General features: G+C 39.5%; 1 protein-coding gene and 1 long non-coding RNA gene across 3 annotated transcripts in view; one reads left to right on the forward strand and one right to left on the reverse strand.

The window, feature by feature from the left end:
• Positions 1-469: 469 nt before the first annotated feature.
• The window catches only part of LOC135235997 (uncharacterized), a 36,759-nt gene continuing 13,551 nt past the window's right edge, over positions 470-23,677 (forward strand). The window contains exon 1 of the long non-coding RNA XR_010324482.1: positions 470-768. This is a non-coding gene — a long non-coding RNA (uncharacterized LOC135235997). The remainder of the gene's footprint in view (positions 769-23,677) is intronic.
• Positions 2,916-23,273, reverse strand: LOC135235995 (Friend leukemia integration 1 transcription factor-like). 2 transcript variants are annotated; one of them, XM_064302109.1, is made up of 4 exons: positions 22,965-23,273; positions 19,996-20,114; positions 3,729-3,940; positions 2,916-3,162 (listed from the first exon to the last, which is right to left on the reverse strand). In XM_064302109.1, the coding sequence occupies exons 2-4, from the start codon at positions 20,059-20,061 to the stop codon at positions 2,931-2,933; spliced, it is 510 nt and encodes a 169-aa protein (XP_064158179.1). In that variant the 5' UTR covers positions 20,062-20,114; positions 22,965-23,273; the 3' UTR covers positions 2,916-2,930. The 2 variants fall into 2 exon arrangements, with proteins under 2 accessions (XP_064158179.1, XP_064158180.1); XM_064302110.1 differs by lacking the exons at positions 19,996-20,114; positions 22,965-23,273 and adding an exon at positions 13,627-13,788.

The raw sequence follows: 23,677 nt of genomic DNA on the forward strand, positions 1-23,677 counted from the left end.
GAATTAAAAAAAAACCCATTAGCATGCCATTATTATGGAAAAATATGAGTGCGTTAATAAAAGCATGTAATTTATGTCTGCACCGGCATGAACCTACTGTACCTCCTTTTTATATATTCAATGCTTTCACTCCAGATAAGTATTTTATATCTCTACCAAAAAAAATTACATAAAGATTAGTAAGGCATTTCTTTATATCAGGCATACCAAAACCTTTGTCTTGGTGGGCTGCAGAGTATTTTGTCTCACCGTTACTCAGATTGATCATACGTGCAGTTCCCCCAATCTACGCATTTCCATAAGGTCTGTGGTGATCATAAGCCCAAAAGAGCTTCACGTTTTGTTCTACGATTTAAATGACACCCATTAATATCAACACCTTGGATTTCCAAACTGTTATGCACTTTTAAACAGTAGGTTGATATTGAAACTACAACAACCGTCACCCTAATTTCAATACTAGCCCGCATGCGCGGGACAACCGTCGTAGTTCAATATAGCAACTTGTTGGTAACTTACTTTTTTAAAGCACATAACGCCTTCGAAATTCACGGTTGAGATATTAATCTAATTTATCCCGTAGAACAAAACGTGTAACTCTCGTAGTATTACGTTAACCATAGACCTTATTTTCGGCAGAAAACGAAATCCCTATGGGGAAAAAATCATCTGCCGAGGGAACCCATCGCGGATGAAACATCCCGGTTGATTTACAAAAAGACGTCATCACTAAACACTCTATTCTGCCCGTCAGTTTGCAAACTAAAGGTGAGTATGACGAATAGTAGATGTACGAGAATAGGGAAAAACACATTTTTTAATGTTGGGTTCCCTTTGGGAAATATCAAGCTAGCTTAATTGCTGGTTATCTAGTTAATAAAATTAGATTTCTGGCAGTTAATACCTTTCTACCCAGGTGGTTTCCTATCATGGGGTTAACACACGTCCCTGGAAATTCGTACTAGACTATTTTGCAGTCATTGAGAGCACGCGGAAAATGAGACAATTGCTAAAAACAACCAGTAATGCCAATAAAACGAAGCAAAGCGCACTGCAACGCGACAAACAAAATAAACACGGCAACGCGTCGCGACTGAGTTTAAAGTTATAGCCTATGACTGGCCCCACAGATCGGTTTTCGGAATTTACACGTTACAGCAAGTTTTATTGCTATATTTTCTTCACTTACTACTGTAGCTTGATCTTAGCAACTTTGCACCGTTGCTAGTCAAATATGTTATCAGATATCTAGTTTAGGTAGCTAGCTAATGTGACAGGACAGGGTTTTTTAAAAGAGAACTTGCAATAAAATGGGGGAAACGAATGATTGAAGAAATAAATTGTATGGTGGACATAAACCAACTATGGTTTCCTCCCACAGTCCAAAGACATGCAGGTTAGATTAACTGGAGAGTGTAACTGGCCCCTAGGTACTGTATGAGTGTGTGTGTGTGTGTGTGTGTGTGTGTGTGAATGGTGTCTGTGCCTTGTGATGGATTGGCAGCCTCTTCAGGGTCTATTCCTGCTTCTCACCCATAGACCGTATAGCTCTCACCCAATGCATGCTGCCTTAGGCTCTGGCACCCCCTGTGACAATGACCAGCAATAGGTACACTAGATAATGGATGGATGGGCGAATGGACATAATACATCCACATTTTGTTTGTGCCCCCTGAAAAGTTTTTGGTGCACTATGCCCCTGCTGGCAGTGTTTGCATAGTGGCTCATAGTGGCCTGCTTTGTTAGAATTCAAAGCACTCGTAATGAATTTGAGTGTCTTTCAAGTGTTTTGCCCTATTCTTTAATGTGGGCAGTTTACATACTGTAGTGTAAGTGATAGGTGGCTCAGTCATGTGTAATGTTTCATGCACCAGTTTACCATTAATCTAGAATACTGCCAACATTTATTGGAATATTATTGTAATCTTATTGTGCATAATGTGGGGTATTAGTATCTCCATGATATATATTATCTGTTCAACTTTACAGTGTTCTGATATGTGCTAGATTTCCCTTAGAGTGGTTATAGCCTAAATGGTAACATTTGTAAAATGTTATCCCATCCCCCTGTAACAAAAGATTACATGCTGTAGAGTACACAAAAATATACAAGAATGAATGATTACATATTTAGGTATGTGTAGCACAGTGTGTTACAATTTTTCTGCATTACAAAAAGCATTTTATTCATTTTTGGAGAGGTTTTTGGACCCAAAGATATCTTAGACCCCTATACTGATTGTAGTTCCCACTTGAAAATGATGCAAAAGTGAGTTTCATGAGTCCAAACTGTTGATTTGAAGTCCAATATTTGACTGTATTGATTTACGGCAATGCACATTTTGGATAGTTTTGGAGACACAGAGGGACACCAGGGTACACTGCTTACTTTTTGCTTCATATATTTTTAGTAGTTCTTGTGTATCACCCTCAGATTTTGTACGCTTGTGGTCAAGTTCATTGATTAGTGTATGATCGAGGACATGTATAGTTTTACCTGCTTTATAGGCTATATGTCATCTCTCAGTATTTAATTTCAAACTAAAGGAAACCAACTTCATTTTTGCACAAATAATTGTATTTGTGGCACTATATATCTGCTTAAAATATAAACATCAACTAATCTAAGTCTCTGTGATGCTCACATCTGGAATTATAATGCTTTAAATAGAACGCCCCCAAAATGGGTGAGGATTGGCATATGTGTGAAGGGGTTAAGATAAAAACTAAAACCTGTCCCTGTTATTCTCTGGGTCCAAGTTTCAGAACCACTGATCTGCACTTTATCAAGTTCATACTGATGTTTTTTTTGTGTGTAAAGAATACTACAGGTAGGCCTACTCTTACGGTAATTTATATGATGTTTATGAGGACTGTTGTTTATACCACTTTCATGCAGACTGTCAGTTATATCACATTTATGCAGACTGTTATACCTCGTTTATATGGCATCTATTTCGGATTGTTTGTGAGGAATACTGCAAGAAGCACAGGTGGGTGGTGCTCTCACCTGCAGGAACGATGACCCGCCTCTCATTGGTGGTCATGTTTGGGGGTGGTCCATTTTTTTCATCCATATAGCTCCCGTAGTTCATCTGAGAGCCGTCCGTCCCGCCCGCCAGTTTATTGCATTTCCCCACACTGCAGTCGACCGGGGACTCCCTGCAATGGGGGCAGGCAGAATGAATGGGGGCGGGATCAGGGGTAAGGGTGTTGGGGGGGGGGCGGGGCAGAATATATGAGGGGCAGAGTCAGTGGTGAGAGTGTGGGTGGGGCAGAATGAATGGAGGCAGGGTCAGGGGTAAGGGTGTTGGGGGGGGCGGGGCAGTGGTGAGAGTGTGGGTGGGGCAGAATGAATGGAGGCAGGGTCAGGGGTAAAGGTGTGAGGAGGCAGAATATATGAGGGGCAGAGTTAGGGGTGAGAGTGTAGGGGGGCCAGAATAAATGGAGGCAGGGTCAGGGGTAAGGGTGTGGGGGGGCAGAATGGATGGGGGCAGAGTCAGGGGTAAGAGTGGGGGTGGGGTAGAATAAATGGGGGTGAATCGTGAAACATATCTGTTTTAATGGAAATGATTGTGTGCCTGTGTGTGTGTTTGTGTGTGTGTGCATGCATGTGTGTGTGTGTGTGTGTGTGTGTGTGTGTGTGTTTGCGTGCACGCATGCGTGTGTGTGTGTATGAATTATGGATGTCCCAGTGTACACTGCAGTGAATCCAGCCCCAACTCTACCTGGATCCATTAATGTGGTCATATTCCCGCTTGACATTGACGCGTACGGGCTGGCTGATCCACTCTTGCTGTGGGGGTAAGGGGTTGATCTTGTGGGGCTGTCCGTAGTCCTGTGCGCCCGATGCAGTCATGTCAGCCTTGGGGAGAGGAGCAGCAGCAGCGTATGGCGGCTCGAACAAAGACTGATCTTCGCTCACCACTGACAGCGCCTCCTAGTGGGCAGGAGGAGAAAAAAGCAGATGCTCATTTAACAGATGCATCCAGGTATTACAGTATTATGGGTGCACATCACCCATTGACATTCATTCAAGTGATAATAAACATTAGAACTCCTGACATGTCATGGAGTGCATGTATTAATTTCTGTATGAACAAGGCGCTTCAGTATTAAGGACCACAACAAGTGAACAAATGTCCTAAATCACAGAAATCATATTTTCAGGACAAAAACGTACATTTATAAATTTTGTTCCAGTGTATTCATCATTTGAATGACCTGCACGGAAGATGCACTAAATATGCTATTTTCACTGGCAAGCCAATGAAATCTCTAAAACGGTATTTCTTTATGCAAAAATCTTTTTTAGAAACAAATTGGCTAGGAAATGGTGATCACTTTGAGAAAAGCAAAGTGCATTATATCCATTTGCATTTGTGCAGTTTTGTGTAAAGCATTACAGTTAAGATAATGCCAGTATCAGGACTGTGGCAGAAAGATAAAAAATAAAAAAAATTCACGTTATATGGGGGCTGAACTCAGGTTGTGTTAGGAATGAACCCAGGCCCAGGTTGTATTTGGGCAGAACCCAGGCTCAAGTTCTAATAGGGCTGGACCCTGGCTTAGGTGTTTTGGGGGCTAAACCTATAGGCTCAGGTTCTGTTAGGGCTAAATTCAGACTCCTATTAGGGCTGAACCTTGGCTCAGGTTCTGTTAGGGCGAAACCCAGGCTCGGCTGAAGTAGTCTCTGTCTGGCACATTCTGCAGCCAATGTAGACTCGTTAGATGAAGACTAACCAGACTGAACAAAAGCAAAATGCTATTTTTGCAAAAAAAAAAAAAAACATTTAAAGAATGAAAAGACAGATGATAGATGACAAAAAAGTACAGTTTACCTGATTTGTGAAATGTGCATTTTTATGATATTCTGAGCCTTGCAAGCATTCGCTAATCTGTGTTTTTCAAAAGAGAAGCTTGTTGTGGCATAGTAATATAATAACCTGCCTGCTTTATACAGACGTGTGTGTCTAATCTTGTCTTAAGTACTGGGTGCGGCCATTTAGGTATCAATAATAGAGGTTATTTTATGTGCAAAAAACACATTCTGAAATAACAGTGTCCTTGTATAACAATTAGTATTCAAAGCTAATATAATGGCACTTTACAAGCAAAAGGGTTTTCTATGTGAAATGGTTTTCTTGTTGCTTGTAAGAAAAGAATATAGAAAGAAGGACCAAGAATACATACATAATGACATGGAATCCAGTTGTTGCATGTAATATATCTCACTATTTTCCATTAATTTCTCTAAAACTTATGAATTTTATACAGCTTAGTGTAAAGGACACATGTAAAGGACGCACTGTAAAGCAGTGGTTCTCAAACTCGGTCCTGGAGGCCCCTGTGTATTCTGGTTTTCGTTCCAACCACAATTGCAATCCCAGAATTTTAACAAGCTGTTAATTTTTCTTGATTGGCTGCATTTCATGCTTTAAAGGGATTATTTACTCTCACTCTCTTAAACCACATTATGCCAGAAATAGCTATGCATGAAGAATACAATGCCCATGTTCATATTGTGCTATATTGAGCTATATTGCAAACAATTACATAGAAGTAGGTGTTTTTATCAAATGAAAGACTAAGGTTAATTGATAGGTTCCTAATTTGGTTGTTGAACTCATATTTTATTTCTTTAAAATTTTCCTAAACTTATTAGCTCAGGGAACCTTTTGGGTTCTTGACTGCCTGAAAACTGGCTCATTGCACCAGTGTCTGCTGCTTGCTTGCCTGGAATGGATGTCTTGCGATCGATATTAATTCATGTGGGGCTCCTGCTAGCATATTCAAGTAAGGTCACGGTTCTTTCTATCTGAAGTTCTGTTGACCCTTTAGTGAAAACCACTGCCATCAATAACTCAACTTAGCAAGTGCTTCTTTTCTTTCAATTTGTTCTGTAAGATAGTCATTTTGTCAGACACTGAAATGAGCAGAAATTATAACACTGTAAGTTTGTTTTGCAAAACAATGGCCTAAGATTAGTCACATTTGTTCCATCTATTGCTGTCTCACCATTTTGAATGACACTGAACTATGTCTAAATACCCGTTGTTCTCTAGTGCTGGTTCAAAACAACTGAGAACAATCTATGGGAGTTGGTGGGATTTGATCCAAACCAAACCCTTCAGGCCATTGCAAGACCGGATAATGCCATGCCTGGAAAATCAGCTGCAGTTGTTCTACCTTTTCCATCCAGGTGAATTCAATAATCATCAAGAATAGCCACAAGCGTATTTATCAGAGTCAGGCCAAACCGAAATATTTAAGCTCTTTAGATTTAGGTAAAATGCTGTCTAAAGGATTAAAGTATTTCAAAACATGATTTGACCCAAGTCTGGTTTTCACACATTACTATTTTCTCCAACGTACTTAAGATATTGGCAAAAATATTTAGCCTCCCTACTTCTGAGAAAAAATATTCCCTCCATCTGGACACTAATTAGATGCAAAGAAGTTATTTTTATTCTGAGGAGGCATTCCAGTGGTGTATTGTTTTAGCCTGAAATATGCACAGTAAGTATTACATTTTATGAAAATAAGTTTTTAAAATTTGTTCATATTGCTTTAATTTGTTTGGATCGCTTTATATAAGTGGGCTCTACTTTTCCTGCACATAGTTTACCAGTTTTGCAGTTAGCAGTAAACAGCTTCATAATGGTGTTAAGGTGGAGAATTTTCCTAAATTGCAGAAGGATAAAGAAAAGGGTCCCAAACTATGCTGGAAAGCTGTGAGTAAAATGAGCAGTAAAATGGTATTGAGAAGATATCAGGAAACTAGCAAATGAACACAGGGCTATGCTTATAGAGGGAAGCTCATAAGCACCAAATGCATGCTGGCAAAATGAATTGCATGTGAATACCATTTCTGAAACGGATCTTGGAGAGTGCACTGCACAGATGCAAACCGCCTACCAAATACAGTACTAAAGCTGTAAATACCTGATGACAGATGGCACAAAATGCTGCCTTAATTAGAATCTCATAAACCAAGCCAAAGGTTTTTTTTTTCCATAACATTTTTACAACGGGTTTTGTTATACTACACAATTTAATCAATCATGTTACCTTTTTTAAGAAAGTAATAACATCAGTAAAAGTTTACTGTAGGACATTGTGATTGATAACAAATATGAAATGAAGGCTTACAGTTTATGGAAGCAGATAGGCCTACATCTCAACCTATCGTTTTCTACTGGCTAGCTTGGCTTCAGCACTACCACTGTAGTATCTCTGCTTTGCTCTTATCTTTGTAGCTCCGACCTATCTCCGCTGGCAGCGCTGTGAACGCGCAACAGGATTCACAGGCAGGTAGAGAAGCCTCCTTGCAGGGAGCTATCCTGATTGGTTGTTAAGATGTGTGCACACACATGTGCATTATACTTTATTTTCTTTTGGAATTTAAAGGAGACTGATGTGTGTCTGATTTCATTAGGATCAGGACCTATAAGTGATTAAACATCTTTTAAAGCAGTTAATTTGTCGAGGTAATAGGAATCAGGCATACGTCTGGGTGAATGCAATTTGCATAGAGAAACAGAATCAGAGGTGGACATTCCAGGGGTCAAAAAGTAAAAGTCCTGCCATGTATTTCATCCACCCCTGAACTCAGCCAGCTGATTTAGCTCTACCTCCTGGCTGAAGAATGGTGCTCATTAGCAAATCCAGGTGACTTGAACAAAATCCTGGGATGAACTTTTACTTTGTTCACCTCTGAACAGAATGGAAGTTTACTACTTGTTGAATGGAGTGAAGGCCCCATTGAGGGCTGGCTGGGAATATTTTGGACTAGAGCCGAAGCCTGAGAGGCTACTAGGTTTCCCTTTGACCCAATAATGATGTTTGTTATAAGAGATATACACCGAATAAGCTGTCTATTTGTATCCGGTTTTGAAGTAATGGGATGGTGTAGCGGGGATGGCAGAGTGGTACAGTGGGTGAAGAGCTAAGCCTGTAAATCTGAAGGTTGCAGGTTTAATTTTGAGGTGGGACACAGTTGTTGTACCAAAAATAAACAGTACCTAATCTGAATTGAATGGATTACATGCTTTATAAAAATAAGCTATCAAAACCATTCTGCAATTTATCAGACCTGTGTTTAGTAGTTGTTCCAACGACCTTTGGTATGCAATTGTTGTACGTCGTTTTGGATAAAAGCGTCTGCCAAATAAATGTAATGTGAGGTAATTCTGCAATTAGTGAAATGAAAGTTTAGCCAGTCATATTTTGTTGGCAGTAAAGAAAAGGTCAATGCATTATAGGATTTTGAACCACATTTACAAAAGAGGGGGAAGATATATTTATTTATTATGAGTTGTTTTTTCTTAAGTTAAAACTCATTTACATCTTAGGTATTTGGTAGATTGACACGATTTACACACAACTCTTCTACATATAATCGTTTGCACAGCTGGATATTTACTGGAGCAGTTTAGGGTAAGCACCTTTCTCAATTTACCTCTCCAACTGGAAATCAAACCAACAAACCTTTGAGTGGCAAGCCTGGTTCTCCAACCGTTGTGCTAGTTAAGAATGTAAAGTTATAATAATAATAAAAATAAGTTATATCGTTTTTAGTTTAAATTCAGATGTTAAGCCAAAATGATTTACTTAAAACCAGCAAACTCATAAAATGTGTGAGAAATAAGAAACAAAAACACTTGCTGAAATTCCTTACTGAAGGTTAAAGCCAAAGCACACTGTTTTTAGTCTCAATAGAGGTCTTTGAGTTTATTAAGAAAGTCCTGCTAAATTTATGTACCCATATTTTCCTGTGGTGTGCTTGATGTCGAGATTCCTATATGAGGTAAAATAAATTCATATTTGTCATATTTGCTTGAATTAGTTGGCTTTTGCTTAAAATGCACCGTGGTCATGGAATGTGCTACAAAACAACAAAAGATGGATGGCCCTGACACTTTGGCTGAATTCAAAGCACTGTAACTGAGGAGAGTTCAGTGTTCATGTGCCATTATCCTGAAGTTATTTTTTTCTTCTTTATTTTGTATAATTTGAATTGTCTTATATTGTCTTACTTATTGTCCTTCTTCCTGCTGTTTACCTATGACACCCTTGTCAAAGAGATATTGAACACAATGGGACTCTCCTGGTAAAGAATAAATAAATATAAGAATAATAAGAATGAATGAATAAATAAATAAATAAATAAACAAATAAACACATAAATAAATAAATAAATAAATAATGCCCTCCATAACGTTTGGGACAAAGGACACATTTTTTCTCGATTTGGCCCTGTACTCCACAATTTTAGATATGTAGTCAACCAGTTCACATGTGGTTGCAGTGCAGGTCCTCATCCTTTATGTAAGGGTATTTCTATACCATTTATAGTTTCACCATGAAGAAATTACAGAATTTCTGGCTTCACAGGTGTTTTCAATTAGTCAGGTGTGTTCAATTGCAGGTAAGAGTCTTGATTCTAGGCTTTGCTTGCTTTGGAGTCTGTTATTGGTGTTTGTCAACATGAAGACCAGAATTTTGAAAATGAAAGTCAAGTAAGCCATGAGGCTGAGAAAAAAAAGATAGTCGAAGACATAGGCCAAACTTTAGGCTTACCAAAAAAAATGTTTGGAACATTAAGAAGAAAGAGATTATTGGTGAGCTCAGTAATCATAAGTGGCCTGATAGGCTAAGGAAGACTGTTACAGTTGATGAACAAAGAATTTTCACCATAATGAGGAAAAAACCCCTAACACCTGTCTGGCAGTCCAGAAACACTCTTCAGGAGGCCGGCTTGGATGTGTCAGTGACTACTGTATTCAGAAAACCTCACAGACAGAACTACAGAGGCTACACTGCAGGATGCAAATAATTAGTTAGCTGCGAAAACAGGTTGGCCAGGTTACAGTCTTCTGAGTAAGTTCTGAATAAAGATCTTGTGGATCGATGTGACTGAGATTGACTTGTATCAGAGTGATGGCAAGAACAAAAAGAACTGTTCAAGATCCAAAGCACCCCCCCCCCCCCCACCATCATGGTGGTGGGGGTGTTATGGTTTGGGTATGTATGGCAGCCCCAGGTATTTGTTTTCATTGATGATGGAGCTGTTCATAGCAGCAACAGAGTGAATTCTGAAGTGTACAGAAGCATCTGCTCATATTCAAGAAAATACCTCCAAACTTATTGGATGCCGCTTCATCCTACTACAAGACAAGACAATGATCCCGAACATACTGCTTAAGCAACAAAGCCAAAAACTGGAATATTCTTGACTGGCTAAGTCAATTCACCTGATCTGCATCCAAATGAACATGCATATTACATGCTATAGAGAAAACCTAAGGAAACTAGCCCCTGAAACAAGCAGGAGCTGAAGATGGCTGCAGTATAGGCCTGGCAGAGGACCAACAGAGAGGCTACTCAGCACCTGGTCATGTCTGAGGGTCACAGACTTTAGGAAGAAAAGATCTGTAGTTTCTACCTGGTAAAACATAAAACACAGGTGATACATAGATTCAGCAGATGACTTGTGAAGCTCCAGGGACATGGGAACAGACTAGTAGTCTCGGGGTAACATACACCCCTGACTTCAAAAAGTATAGCAGTGTGTGGTCCACACCATCAATACAATCGTTCAAGCAGATGTTGCGAGTCATTGTCAACCCAAAAACGCTATCGGAACGGCCCATGCCAGCTAACTGAAGCCTGATTAGTACAGGACTGTCAAAAAAAGCGTCACAATATTGCCAGATAACAGCGACTGTGCCATTATGGCTGTTGCAAGCTGCTGTCGCTTTGACATATCGCCAACCCCACATAATCCTTGATTGGCAAGGAACGTGCTCCATGATGATTGTGGAACATTTTAAAAATAGGATTGTCAAAATTCATATGTGATGGTGCACTATGCAAGTGCATTATGCACTGGGTCACAAAGAATTTTCAAATGGGAGTGGAGATGGTGTGTGCGTGTGTGTGTGTGTGTGTGTTAGGGAATGGGGCTGGCATTGGAGGGTACACAGCAGGCCCAAACACTCTTGTTCCTAGGGAGCGACACCACAGTCCCACAGTGCCCTTTCTGTTTAAGAAAACAAAAGAAGTACCTCACTGTAACTTATATTATTGAATTTTACTCAACCAGGCCTTCATTTTTCCTGTGCCCATGAAATGTCCTGTCCTCTGACCTGGGACTGCTCCTTTTTCAGTGTGACACAATGAAATCACTTGACTTGACATTGTGCTCTGAAAGCAATGCACCACTGCTGCTGATACCGTTAGGATTACTGTATCTACGACTGCTACCAGAGATTGCAGTAACAGGATTAATAATAATAATAATAATAATAATAATAATAATAATAATAACAACGCTCTTGTAGAGCTACATCGCTAAAATTGCCACGTGCCAGAGCCAGTACCAGCGGCCGCAGTCGCAACTAATCAAGCACGACCGCGTCGTGACTTGAGGTCTGGAGGGATTCACGCGCTTGAGCGACACACTTCCAGTCACGACTTCACAGAACTGCGAAGTTGTTTTTTTGCGTTCACACGCCCTTTTCGTTGCAGATCTACTGAACATTCCTGCCTTTTGTTTGAGGAGGAAAGGGAAACCTGTCCGGAAACGAGATTGTGTAGAACAGGAAGCCTAACACAGCTTGATAAAGACTCCCCCATTTGATGCGTTCGTTTGGATACAGTTACTAGTCAATCAAGAATGTGGCTCTTGAGAGCCACAGAGAAATACACCATATTTATGTTGAGAGGGTGTGGGCAAGATAATTTCTTCTGAATACAAACAATTTTATGTTGCCTAAATTTGATTTGAACACCTTACGGATAAACAGGCGAACCACCACTGCCGTTTTAAACCAAATAAAACTTAAATACGTATAAATACTGATAGCTAATCCTTATCCTTGCACACAGACTCTCTCTCTCTTTCTCTCAAGGCATATATACATGCAGTAAAAATCTGCTTTTTAAAATTACAATATAAATTAGAATCAACAATATATTTTCCTTGTCTGTTATTTAATACGAATTGTTTATATTCCAATGCACTTGCTTTGCACTTTGCAATCTCAACCGCAAGCACAGTCTTGGGTGAAAATGATTTCATCTCCAGCAAGCAATTATGCTCCGTCAGTGCTTTCGTGGACCCCAGAATCACACCACACCCAACGCTGCTATGATACTTTTTCAACCACAGGAATCCCACTTTTTTTGCTTTCAAGGAAAACATATTCGCGTTTAATTTCTTTACATTTTTCCTGAAAAATCAACAGCGACCATCCACAGACTGTTTCAAGTATACAACATGCCGAATTTGTCTAAATATTAATCCAGACACATCATCTTTATGATGATGCTTAAGGGAGCTGTTCACTGCGAAAATGTCTGAAGTTATAGACGCATTCCTGTTTAGCCCCATTAGCCGGCCAAACCTTCTTGAACTCACTCATACAGGTTATGTTAACATAAAACGCGTCTCATACATGTGAGCTTTATTAGTTGTATGGTAAACTGCGCAACAAGAGTCAATATGTGGCTTCCAGCCATGATATTAGGACGGAGGACGGAGGACGGAGTGTGGCACAGTGGGTAAGGAACTGCGCTTGTAACCAAAAGGTCGTAGGTTCGAATCCCGGGTAAGGACACTGCCGTTGTACCCTTGAGCAAGGTACTTAACCTGCATTGCTTCAGTATATATCCAGCTGTATAAATGGATACAATGTAAAGTGCTAAGTAAAAGTTGTGTAAGTCGCTCTGGATAAGAGCGTCTGCTAAATGCCTGTAATGTAATGTAATGTAATATTATCGATTTATTGTACTCAACAGTTTTGCGGTTTACGCATGTAAGTGTGATTCTCAAAAGACAGTTTGACGATTTCTGGTTAACAAATAGTTAAGTGACCTAACTGTGAATGTGTATTTAACATTACAGCTTTAGACAGGCTGAGAACGAAAAGACGGGGGCGTATATATTTTAACGAGCAATTGCTTGTTCATACAAATAGGCTATAGAAATAAACATCTGGCGAATTCGTTACGCAGTTAATTTCATAAATATGGTTGTATTATTACTATTCTTATTTTCCTAAATAATTTCGAGTTTTCCATGTGCGCTGGACAGCTGGATTATTGGCGCTGTGGTGTGAAAGTCCATCTTTCACATTTCAGAATAATGTTTTCTTATGATCACTTTTAGCACTGCCACTAAATCATATTCCGTGCCTTTTAGTTTAGCTAAGTACAATGACAATGCGTCACCTAATAATCCGTTTGCATTTTAGTCTGGAAATGTACACACATACAGGCATAGCCTGTGTATATTGTTCGGACAAAATAACCACATTGTTTAGCTTGAGACGTGCGTCTGCGATGCGCTCTGCCCAACTACAACTGCAGATTTCGTTAAAATACTACGTCTCGTCCTGCAACGCCTTTTTACATTCAACAAGTTTCTGTACAAAGGAAAAGGAAACTTAAGCAGAAAGAGGAAAAAAGAAGGAAATCTGGTTACCGCTTTCGGGGCAAAAAAGAAACCGACACTTCACTAGCACCGCTCAACTCCAAAGCGGGACGACCCATGCTAAAAGGAGGCGCAACTCCAAAATTCGAGCTCTCCCTAAAGCCGTGATCCCCGTTCCCCACCCTTACCTTAATAGTTCCGTCCATTTTGGGAAATTTTCAGTGGACCCCAACAATATTCCAAACATGACACGCTCCTGAATTAATTCCAGCGCCCGATATGTCGCGGAGAGAAAGAGACAGTTAACCGGATGGTTTTTTTTTCTAAATTTGGGAAGTGAAGTCACTACTTTTGAGTAGGAAGCTATGTGTGTCACTGTTAGCCCTGCCTTCGTTACAACGCCAAAGAGCAGGATACTTGTCCTGAACAGATAAGCAGAGAAAACAATGGAATTTTTTTTCTTGTTTAAAAAAGTTTACTCTGAAATGTTTATGAAATTGTTCAACGCGTTTTGCACACAGCGAAGAATATTCGTTTGTATTTAGTCGAACTGTCAGTGGCTGCGGGATAGATTTGCCTTTTAATATTTTCTAAACTTTTTCCGGACATAAAAACGAATGCAAAATCGCTCTGCATTGCTCTCAAAAGCAAAAACATTACAATGATGTTCCGTTATTTTGACATAAAATGTCACATGTTTGTTTAAATGAATTGTCCGTATATACGTTAAAATCGAATTCGGCAACTCGAAACACTAACACGTGGAGTCATAGTATTCAAATCTCTTAAATCTTTTTATTAAACCCTCGCTCTGGTGCATTTAAAATTATCTCTGCCCAGTAAAGGGGTAGGATTAAGATCTAGAATCGCTGACGCAAACTGCTACATTTCAGTAAAACAGCCATTAACTGATAGTAAAACATTCAGGACATAGACAAGCTTAAGAGTGTTACCTGTGACAACGAATTCGCCAATCTTTCCTTTTCAGTGGTAGTCCAAACCTCGATAAAGTTCCCCTGAAACACCATTAATAAATTCCGAGCAGGCGCGCCCCTGCTGCACTTTTCCAAGTCTGCGCTACACGTGCCTCCTCTACCCAACTTAGAAACGAATGATGGATCCTATATCTCCATAAGGTTGAAGACATATCTATTGGATCTAATAACGAAGTCCTTGTTCTGCATTCTTTGTATCTGCCCCCCTCCCACTGATATTAGACAGCTTACGATACATATTACAAACAGACTGGTTTAAAGCATCAATGTAAATAACGTAATATGAAATATGCTCCATTAGAACAATGAAACTAAATCTGGCACATGGTTTTACCTGGACACTAATGCATTCCGGATGGCCTCTAAAATTTACGCCAGATATATTGTCTATTATTATTAATATTATTATGATTATATTGGAAATATTTTAAAGCGAATATTTTATGTATTTTAAACGTAGCTGTAAAGTGTAACAAAATCTCAGCTAAAGGGGCCCGTCTCTGACTTTTTCCCTTCCCAAAGCAGTGTTTGGTGAGGCAGCATGCTGGAGCTCTCCCCCTCTACGCATTTTTTTCTCCTTCTTGAAATTACCCTCATCAATTCCGCCAAAATCTCAGCGCAGATGCTAGACAAGGAGCCAGCACTGAACGTGACCAGACCAATGGGGTCTCAGCCTGGAGGAGCGGGGCTGCAGCTCAGCCCAACGGAGTCTGCGCCGCCGCGACTGACATGAGGGGTCGGGCTGTCTGCTCTCGACTTGGGGGTTTGCGCAGGGGAGAGGCCCCCCTTGGGACCGCCACATCTGGATCCTGCTAGGGGTCAAGGCTTCTCGTGCCTTGGGCCAGTTCAGTGTGGTGTGATTAAGGGAGACACCTTGTTTAACTGTTTGGTGGCGGTCCACCTTTTTGCTTAAGTTGACCATATGTTGGTTTTTAAAATTTCATTCAATTGTCACTCGCTTTGATGTCATGCTATAGTCTATTTGAATACGTGAATTTAAAAAATTTGAGGGGAATATTTTTGGTTTCCCTTTAGTCGGTGAAATGTATCCTCCGATTTTCTTCATTGGCGTAGTTCGATATAGTGTTTAGGGCAGACTTTACACAATATATGTTTGTAACTGATTCTCAGAGCCTTGTCTGGAAACAGGACGCATCGCATGGAGACATGCATACCCCCCCCCCCACCATATCACGCAGCTATTCAAAGAATCACTGAAGTTTGGAAGCGAAACATGTGCCTACCCGAGGGCCTGAAAAGTGTACACGCCATTGTTCTAATTAAAATAAAATTATCTCTAAATAGATGGCGAGACAGAGCTCTTTCTAGGCTCGGGGGAGGAATGGGCCATTTGTAATGGGGAGGGATGTTGGCGTGAGTAATGACGGAGCTCGAGGCTTCTTGGGAGCACGAAACCAATTCCTTTCTAAATTTCATGCCCGTTTCAATAGTCAATGAAAAACAGTCCAGAATAAGTTACCTCGCTATTTCACATTTCACAACTTCAAAAAAGCAAGTTGATATTTGAATTATTAAAATGTTATTTTGATATGATCTGCATATAAATATGGCCAAATAAATTAATAAATAAAAATAATGAAATATTAAATCAAATATTAAGCAATCTACGTGTTTAATGGTCGAGTACAAAACTGCGCACATGATATAAAATGATGTAGTCTAAATCGGCCTAAATATTTATGGATGGGAAGCTGGAAAACTGACTATTTTACTGTCGCTGCCATTGCCTGCCAATTTTATTGAAAACAACCCTACTGCGGACACCCCGAAGCGGACAGGACAGCTAAAATAGAAATGCATCTACAAATAGACCTAACAAGTCAGTGACTGTAATGCTTGGTCGAAGTTTATCAAGGAGCGTTATGCATATATGATGTGGTCGAGACCGCATTCTCAGCCGCTTCCCTAGCTTGACCCATTTATTTTTTGTGAAGTGAATCAACTAAAGGTGCGAACCAAGGTTTTGTTTTGGCATCGGCATAGTCCGGCATACATTTTTTCTTTTGCATGACTACCATATTTTGACATGGTCTATTCTTGAATGATTTAAATAATTTAAAAATTGTATCAAAGTAAGCCTAAGTTTTTGTGACTGGTTGTGCCGTCGTTGTCATCACCTAATTCCACTACATACAATGACAATTAACTTATTTGTACGCTTTGCCATTCTTTACACAAATTGATTTTGGTGTGTTAAACATAAAGTACTGGAAGGATAGAAGGACTTGTTTATAGTCACATTAATGTCAATCGGACAAATATTAAAACAACCAATAAATCACGTTTAGCAGCAGGCTTTCCAAGCACCCCACTTGCCTGGGCCCTAGTGCGGTAACAAACATTTTTGAAAGGCCAGTAAACAAATGCAAGTTGGTTTATACAGTGAACCACAGAACATCTGGATCTACGCTCACGCTTGACAGCCAAACACGTCCTCCCACCCTGCGCTGCAGGAGGCCAGAAATCCTCCACTGCTGGGAGGGAATCTGGGAAGTGGGCGGACACCGTAAGGTGCAGGCTGGATTTAGACTATTCTGACTATCCACAGCCACTTACCTCACGTGGGCCACAGACGCCCTCAAAAAAAAAAAAAAAAAGATTTTCGTTGAATTTCAAAAGCAAAATGAACAGCTATATGAAACGGAATGTTCAAATAATATCTAGGCCTAATAATCATGCTATTATTCGGGGGTCTTGTATTATTATTATTATTATTATTGTTGTTGTTATTGTTATTATTATTATTATTATTTCACTAACATTTTCACTATAAGTGTGCACTGTGGAGTGTGTTTATTGTTTGTTTATAGACCTCGTAATCACAGACAATGAAAGTGAGTACAATTAATTGAATTCTCCACACCTCTTTTCCCAGTAAACGCATAAACAAAGTCCATGGGGTAGGCATCCAAATGTCACCGTCTCTAGTCTCTGGAGTCACCATATTTAGCCAAGATAAAAACAGCATTAAAATATGGAAGAGTTATAATGTTCATTTTCGTGACAAACCTTTTAAGACATCTCTCTTCAACCATGAAACTGTTCGGCCGACATGCATCGGGGCTTTCAGCCTCCACACTGAGTGCTCTGGTACGCCCGCTGCCTCTCTCGGGTAAAGGAAAAGCCAAAGTCAAAATATTGAGGGCAGAAAACGGAGACTGCTCCACACAGACTCGGACTGTCTGGCCCCTTGCTTGAGGCCATAATTAATTTGAGATTTATTTTTATTGGAGAGTTCGGGTCTCGCGGGTCTCGCCTGGCCTTAACCAAACAAAAGTACAGCTAGACCGTAGATTCGCTTGAATGAAGTTGAATATTTCTTTAAAACTTGTCTCGAGGCGTGCCTGGTTCACATTCTGACCGATATTTTGCTCCCATACAAAATAGAGGAGCTCAACTCTCTAACTGCCGAAAAAAATAAATCATTGCGCTGACCATATTTCTTTAATTTTCCGCTCCAGTCATGGCTCCTTTTCTCTTCATTGATATGTACGATTTAATGAACGTTTGACGTGTCTGCTGAACACTGCATACAACATTGTACGACACAGCTCTTATAAAAGAACCCACGAGATCTGTTATCATAGTCAATGCATAGCACTTTCGAACGGGCCTACCCTGACTTTTAGTATAGCCTACTCGGTATCCTAATCATGTGAAAAAAATAAACAATAGAAATTAGTCTCAAAGCCTGTTTATTAAACTGATTCACCGTTAACCTGATTATTTAGAGACAATTATTTTATTCCATTGATTATTCAGCCATTATCAGATGGCATTGCGAAATGTGTGAAGAGGAAACCTAAAAGCAATTTGTGACATATATTTTATTTAATCAGTGACCTTTGGCTTTCATTTGTCAAAAATTATGCCCGCCCACGATAACACCGCCAAAAAGTATTCAGAGCTATCTTTTGATTCCCATTTTGGTATATTTTCTTACTCTTCTCACTCTGCTTTTTGTGAATTTTGAATGTTTTTTTAAGGATTATCAACTTCCGTTTTATTTTTATAATTGAGAAAAAGGAAGAAAAAATCCTTGTTCATTTTCATAAACGTTGTGTATTCCAGTCACTGAGCGCTCCATATCCACTTGGAGAGGGAAAGTCTGATTTCAAAGCATTTTTTCTCCTCAAACATTCCGTTGCAGCCGGTCTCTGGAAACAAATCGAGAATTGTTCGTAGTGCTCAAGCATGTGCCTACTCTAAAAAACAGTCTTTGTGCAAAGCAACACAAACGTTATAACTCTTGAGTGTGTGGAAAAATCTTCGGTGCCAAGGGTAATAGGTTTTCATAACATTACACAACAGTACACCTTTGAATTAGTATTCAGTATACTAAGATACTATAAGTCCTAGGGCCAGAAGAAATCTAAGCACTGCAGGCTTTGTCTTCGACCCCGAGCGAGGAGATCAGACCAGGAAACTGACATTTGATTTCAGAAAAATCTTTTTTTCTGGTTTCTTGCACGGAGTTAGAGTCGATGGCTTCTGGGAAAAATAATACACAATGAATGAATGAATGCATTAATGAATGAAGGACAATTGCTTCCGCGCATTATTTATAATCAAGGACAACACGCTGGACTACTGTTAAATGGGACAAAAACATTTGTTTTATAATATGTAACTTATCTAACATGAAGTGACGTGTTATACTGACAAAATATCTGGAAAATAGCTACAGCATTCATTCTTATGAATTATTCAAGACAACTCCCTTCAAATAAACACGACAGAACATGCGTTGTTTCGATTGTGATAGTTTTCATCAGTCTGTAAACGTTCGGAAGACCGAGGAGAATATGTGACACATATTTTATTTGAGCTCATAAAGTTCCAAACATTCCACCACAGAAGCTTGCAGTTATACTCCTGGATTTTTCCAAAAAAATCCATTTTTGTTCTGGAGCTGTGCCATGTCAAATGAAAATAGGACAATAAAAAACATCCCCCCATCTCCTTCAAATTGTCTCGAGGCATTAAAGTTACTGGACGAATTCCATAGCGTTCCATATGATCTGATGTGCGGGGTGTGTTTTAAAACGTGTAAACCAGATGTCGGCTATTTGGTTTGTTTACATTCTTTGAGACTGTGGTGGAGAGAGACGAAAAAACTGCACGATGTCACATATAATAAAACATGTTGAAGTAATCAGAATGACCCACTATAAAGGCCACGAGATAAAATTCGTACTGACATCTATGTAGATGAACAAAATCATATTTTATGGCCCAAACGCATTGGCAGCAGGCCGTTGTCCTCCTGCACAAAATAAACGCAGCTCTTCATCAATTGCGGTGACGTAACAAATCTTTGTCCTGCTGTCCAACTTTATGACGTCATGTCGTAAACACTTCATAAATGGTAGGCTATTTGCAATAGCTCGTGTCTCATTTTGGGCCATGAGGTGCAATAACGAAACGAAAGGTCGTTATCGCAATACAATTAAGCTCAAGAAAATGACCATGCATACGTCGCAAGAGTCATTTAAGTGCAAAGAGGTAAAGGTGCGGCCCAGACCCTTTCTCCTACATTACCTGTTCGAAGAGGCGATGGTGTCTTACCTTGACGTAAGACGCGGTGTCTGGAACAGTCTGGAACATTTTCTTCGTTGGAAAGGGCCTGAAAATGTGTGGGTGCGTTCACGTTACAGACCCTGAAAATACCGACGGGAAAAGAAATTCATTAGAAAATAATTAGAACAACTTAACCATTAAATTATTATTATTATTATTATTATTATTATTATTATTATTGGTGTTGTTGTTTTCTTTGTTTATTGTTGGTCTTCTTGTTGTTCTTGTTTTGCTGAGTAGTGCAATTACATTGCAATGGCATTAACCATCACGTACATGCCAGTTTTAACCAGAGCGTCCTGACAGATGCGCAGCATCTTGATTCTGACTTTGACAGCCTCCTTGAATCTCTGGCGGAGACATGCAAAGTATTATGTGTCATCTTGCCCGCTGTGCTATAAACAGAATTATCACCGATATTTGGGTTGCTGTTCCAATATCAATTCCTTTGCAAATGCCTGACCTGCCGACGACGCTGTTCGCATCTGTTTGCAAATATTTTCATGTTTTTAATTGATCTCAGATTTAACTGTGTTATTTGCTGAGGCTACAATAGATTGTATTTTAAATTACTTAAAAGAGAATTAGACACGTGTACATGGTAAATAGGGAAGTAACACACCATGAGCACCACAGTGTTTAAAGGTCTCACTATAGACCGCGACCATCAAAATAAGAAAAAGAATGTTTTGTTTTGTGAGCCGACTGGGAAAACTCAGAAACTGCTTCTAAAAACATGCTGATGGGTATAGGTAATTCCCATTCCTTAGACTCAGAACAAGAAGGTGGAATAGTCTTACCCACTGTGCACGCAACAGGCTAATTGGACAGACACATGGAAAATTGAGCATACTATTGACATCATGCGTTTGTAGCCTAGCCTACACACGTTATGACCAGGGAGCTAATTAAATAATATTAGCCACCAGGTCATAACGGACACACGATATGATCCGTTATATTTTTGGATAATGATTTGATAAGTATTCATAAAGATAGTCTAAACCAAAACAACAGCAGCCGCAACAATGTCAACACCTACTACTAATACTACTAATACGTATAATAATAATAATAATAATAATAATAATAATAATAATAATAATAATAATAATATAACGTGTAGTAATACATATTTTTGCGCTAAGGAAAAATGGTTAGTTTCTTCCCTACCCCCATCCCGTTCTTCGCAAAAGCTTGCCACATATTGAAACACTTTTCTCTTTAATAAGTGCAGCTTACAAAGTCTGGGGCGAAAGGGCACCGCGAGGACGGTGTCTTTAGGTTTTGCCTCAACGTGCAATTATCGAGCGTGCAGTTTAACATTCCTTACTAGTCAGAATAGAATGAAAATAAGACCGCCACTACTTCCAGAACACGCTACAAGAATTAAAAAAAAAAAAATCAATGTATGAATTCAGTAGCCTACTTTTATCAGACCTATGGGCGCCGCCAAAGCCACCAATCCTACTGGCTATTAAAATATTAGTATGATGGCATCTCATTCATTCATTCAGTCATTCATTCATTCATAAAGTCATCAATACAGCAACATGATCTTCAGGAGCCATGGTATAATTTCATTTTTAGGTCTACATTACGGAGGAGATCAATGCATTACCACTGTGTAATTCCATACGAAAAGCTTTTACAATAGCATTTAAATTAACGGAGGAGATCAATGCATTACCACTGTGTAATTCCATACGAAAAGCTTTTACAATAGCATTTAAATTAAATATATTTATTTGACAGACAATAACTCATTTCGGCACTTATACTCATTTCACAATCTGCTACGCAGAACAGGCTACCAAATGCGCGCGCACAGACATTTGCACACACAGGACATAACTTTTGGTTCAACAAACAAACCGCAGGAGTTACAACCTACGGAATAGGCCTATTAGATTACCACTTCGTGCAGCTACAAAACATGTAACCATTTTCTGAATGGTCGCACAAGTACTTGCATTTAAGTATCTTTTTTTCAGATTTAAGAACTTCATAATTGCATAGCTGTTTGTTTACCATTTTAAACATTACAAAAATAAAACGAACCACTCAAAATATAACCCTTTATATTAGCTGTAAATAAAAATAAATAAATAAGATTGAATAGTTCAATCAAGAATATCAGCAAATGACACTTTGAAATAAGTTTTGATCATTGAACATCTTGCTTTATTGTTAATTGGAAATCAATTGGGGTGTGTGTGTGTTACAGTGAAAGGAAAACGCGAATGCTTGAAACTTTTTTGAATCACTTTAAGGTAAATGTTGGGCTCGCCCCATAAAGTTTCCCGAATGCATCCAATTCCAAAAGGTAAAGGGGCGTACGATTCCGCATCTGCACCCAATTACTCGGTTGGGGACTCAGGAGGACTGTTAAATAAATGCCTGGACTTTCCTTTGGGAGGGCCTGTAGACTGAGTGCCTCTAGTGTTACATTTTAAGCATCTTGCCTTGCACGAGAGCCGTACTGTTATCCATCATAAATTAGAGCAAACTTATTTCGCAGAGTAAGAAATATTTATACATTGTATAGTGTTCATGTCTGTCGCATAGGACAGATTGAACTAATAACTGCTTGGAGAAATTTAATCCAGAATCCAGAAACCGCGAGGACGTGAGCATGTGCAAATTCTACTTAATTAGTCCCCATGCAAGTCGCAGGCTTATACAATTTCTAGGTATCGCATGCATTTGTTATGTTATCCAAGCAAACAGCGGGGCCGTAACCGATTGATTGACACGCTGTGCAAAACTTGCAAGTCCACCGATAACTCCACGAGGGAAGGAAGAAGAGAAACGAAATAATAAAAACAGGATTTACAGTGATGTTATTGTACGGAGGGAATATTTCCAAGGAACGGCAGCTGGGAAGAAGAGAACACCAAAAGGTGGAAATTACGTATTCTCTCACTCACCTTTCGATATCTTCGTTGTAGCTGGTAAATCTTTCCCTCAAATTATTCCTCGATATAAATAATTAGTCCCTTTACGAAAAAAAGTTTCTAGCACAGATGACAGTTAGTACGGTGTGCCGGGATTTATGAATGAAATCGCTTCTGTGATGTCTCCCGTCCACAGCCAATGAGAAAAGAGTGACAAGACTCCCCCAGCATCCTTGCGTAGGAGGTAGTCCGGACTACAATCCAGCTGAACCGTGAAATAAGGAAAATTTAGCATAAATGGGAACAGCGCCGTGAAAAAACAAAAAGCGTGAGGTCCTTTTTTATATTTGAAAACAAATGACCTCCCTCCCGAGTCGCTAACTGGTTTCAATATGTCACTTACCGCTGAACAAAAGCGGGTGAGCTCAACCGGTTGATCAAAGTGGTACTTAAAAGTAATTCGCATTATAACACCTGCTGTTTAACGGCGCCTTGATATTTGGTCAGGATATGGGCTCGGCCTACAAAAAGTACAGTTCCACCTAGTGCCTACAACAATAACTTAGTATATGAAAAGAGAGAAAAATATATTATGTAAAATGATAGTATTTATGAGCTCAGATAAAATGCTTAACTAATTACTGTATGTATATGGAATGTACTTTGGAATAATGTAGCTCGACGCCTTTTTGTCAGCCAAGCTGGTCGGATATCAATGTCATAAAAATAACAACCCATAGGCTTCA

This window comes from Anguilla rostrata, chromosome 12 (assembly GCF_018555375.3).
Source record: "Anguilla rostrata isolate EN2019 chromosome 12, ASM1855537v3, whole genome shotgun sequence".
NCBI lineage: Eukaryota > Metazoa > Chordata > Actinopteri > Anguilliformes > Anguillidae > Anguilla > Anguilla rostrata.

Excerpts from the sequence above, each read along its gene's own strand:
- LOC135235995 (XM_064302109.1), bottom strand. The coding sequence starts at position 20,061 with ATGTTCCAGACTGTTCCAGACACCGCGTCTTACGTCAAGGTAAGACAC. Across the intron at positions 3,941-19,995 it reads ACCATCGCCTCTTCGAACAG|GAGGCGCTGTCAGTGGTGAG; the intron begins GTAATGTAGGAG and ends CCTGCCCACTAG. Across the intron at positions 3,163-3,728 it reads GACCACATTAATGGATCCAG|GGAGTCCCCGGTCGACTGCA; the intron begins GTAGAGTTGGGG and ends CCCCCATTGCAG.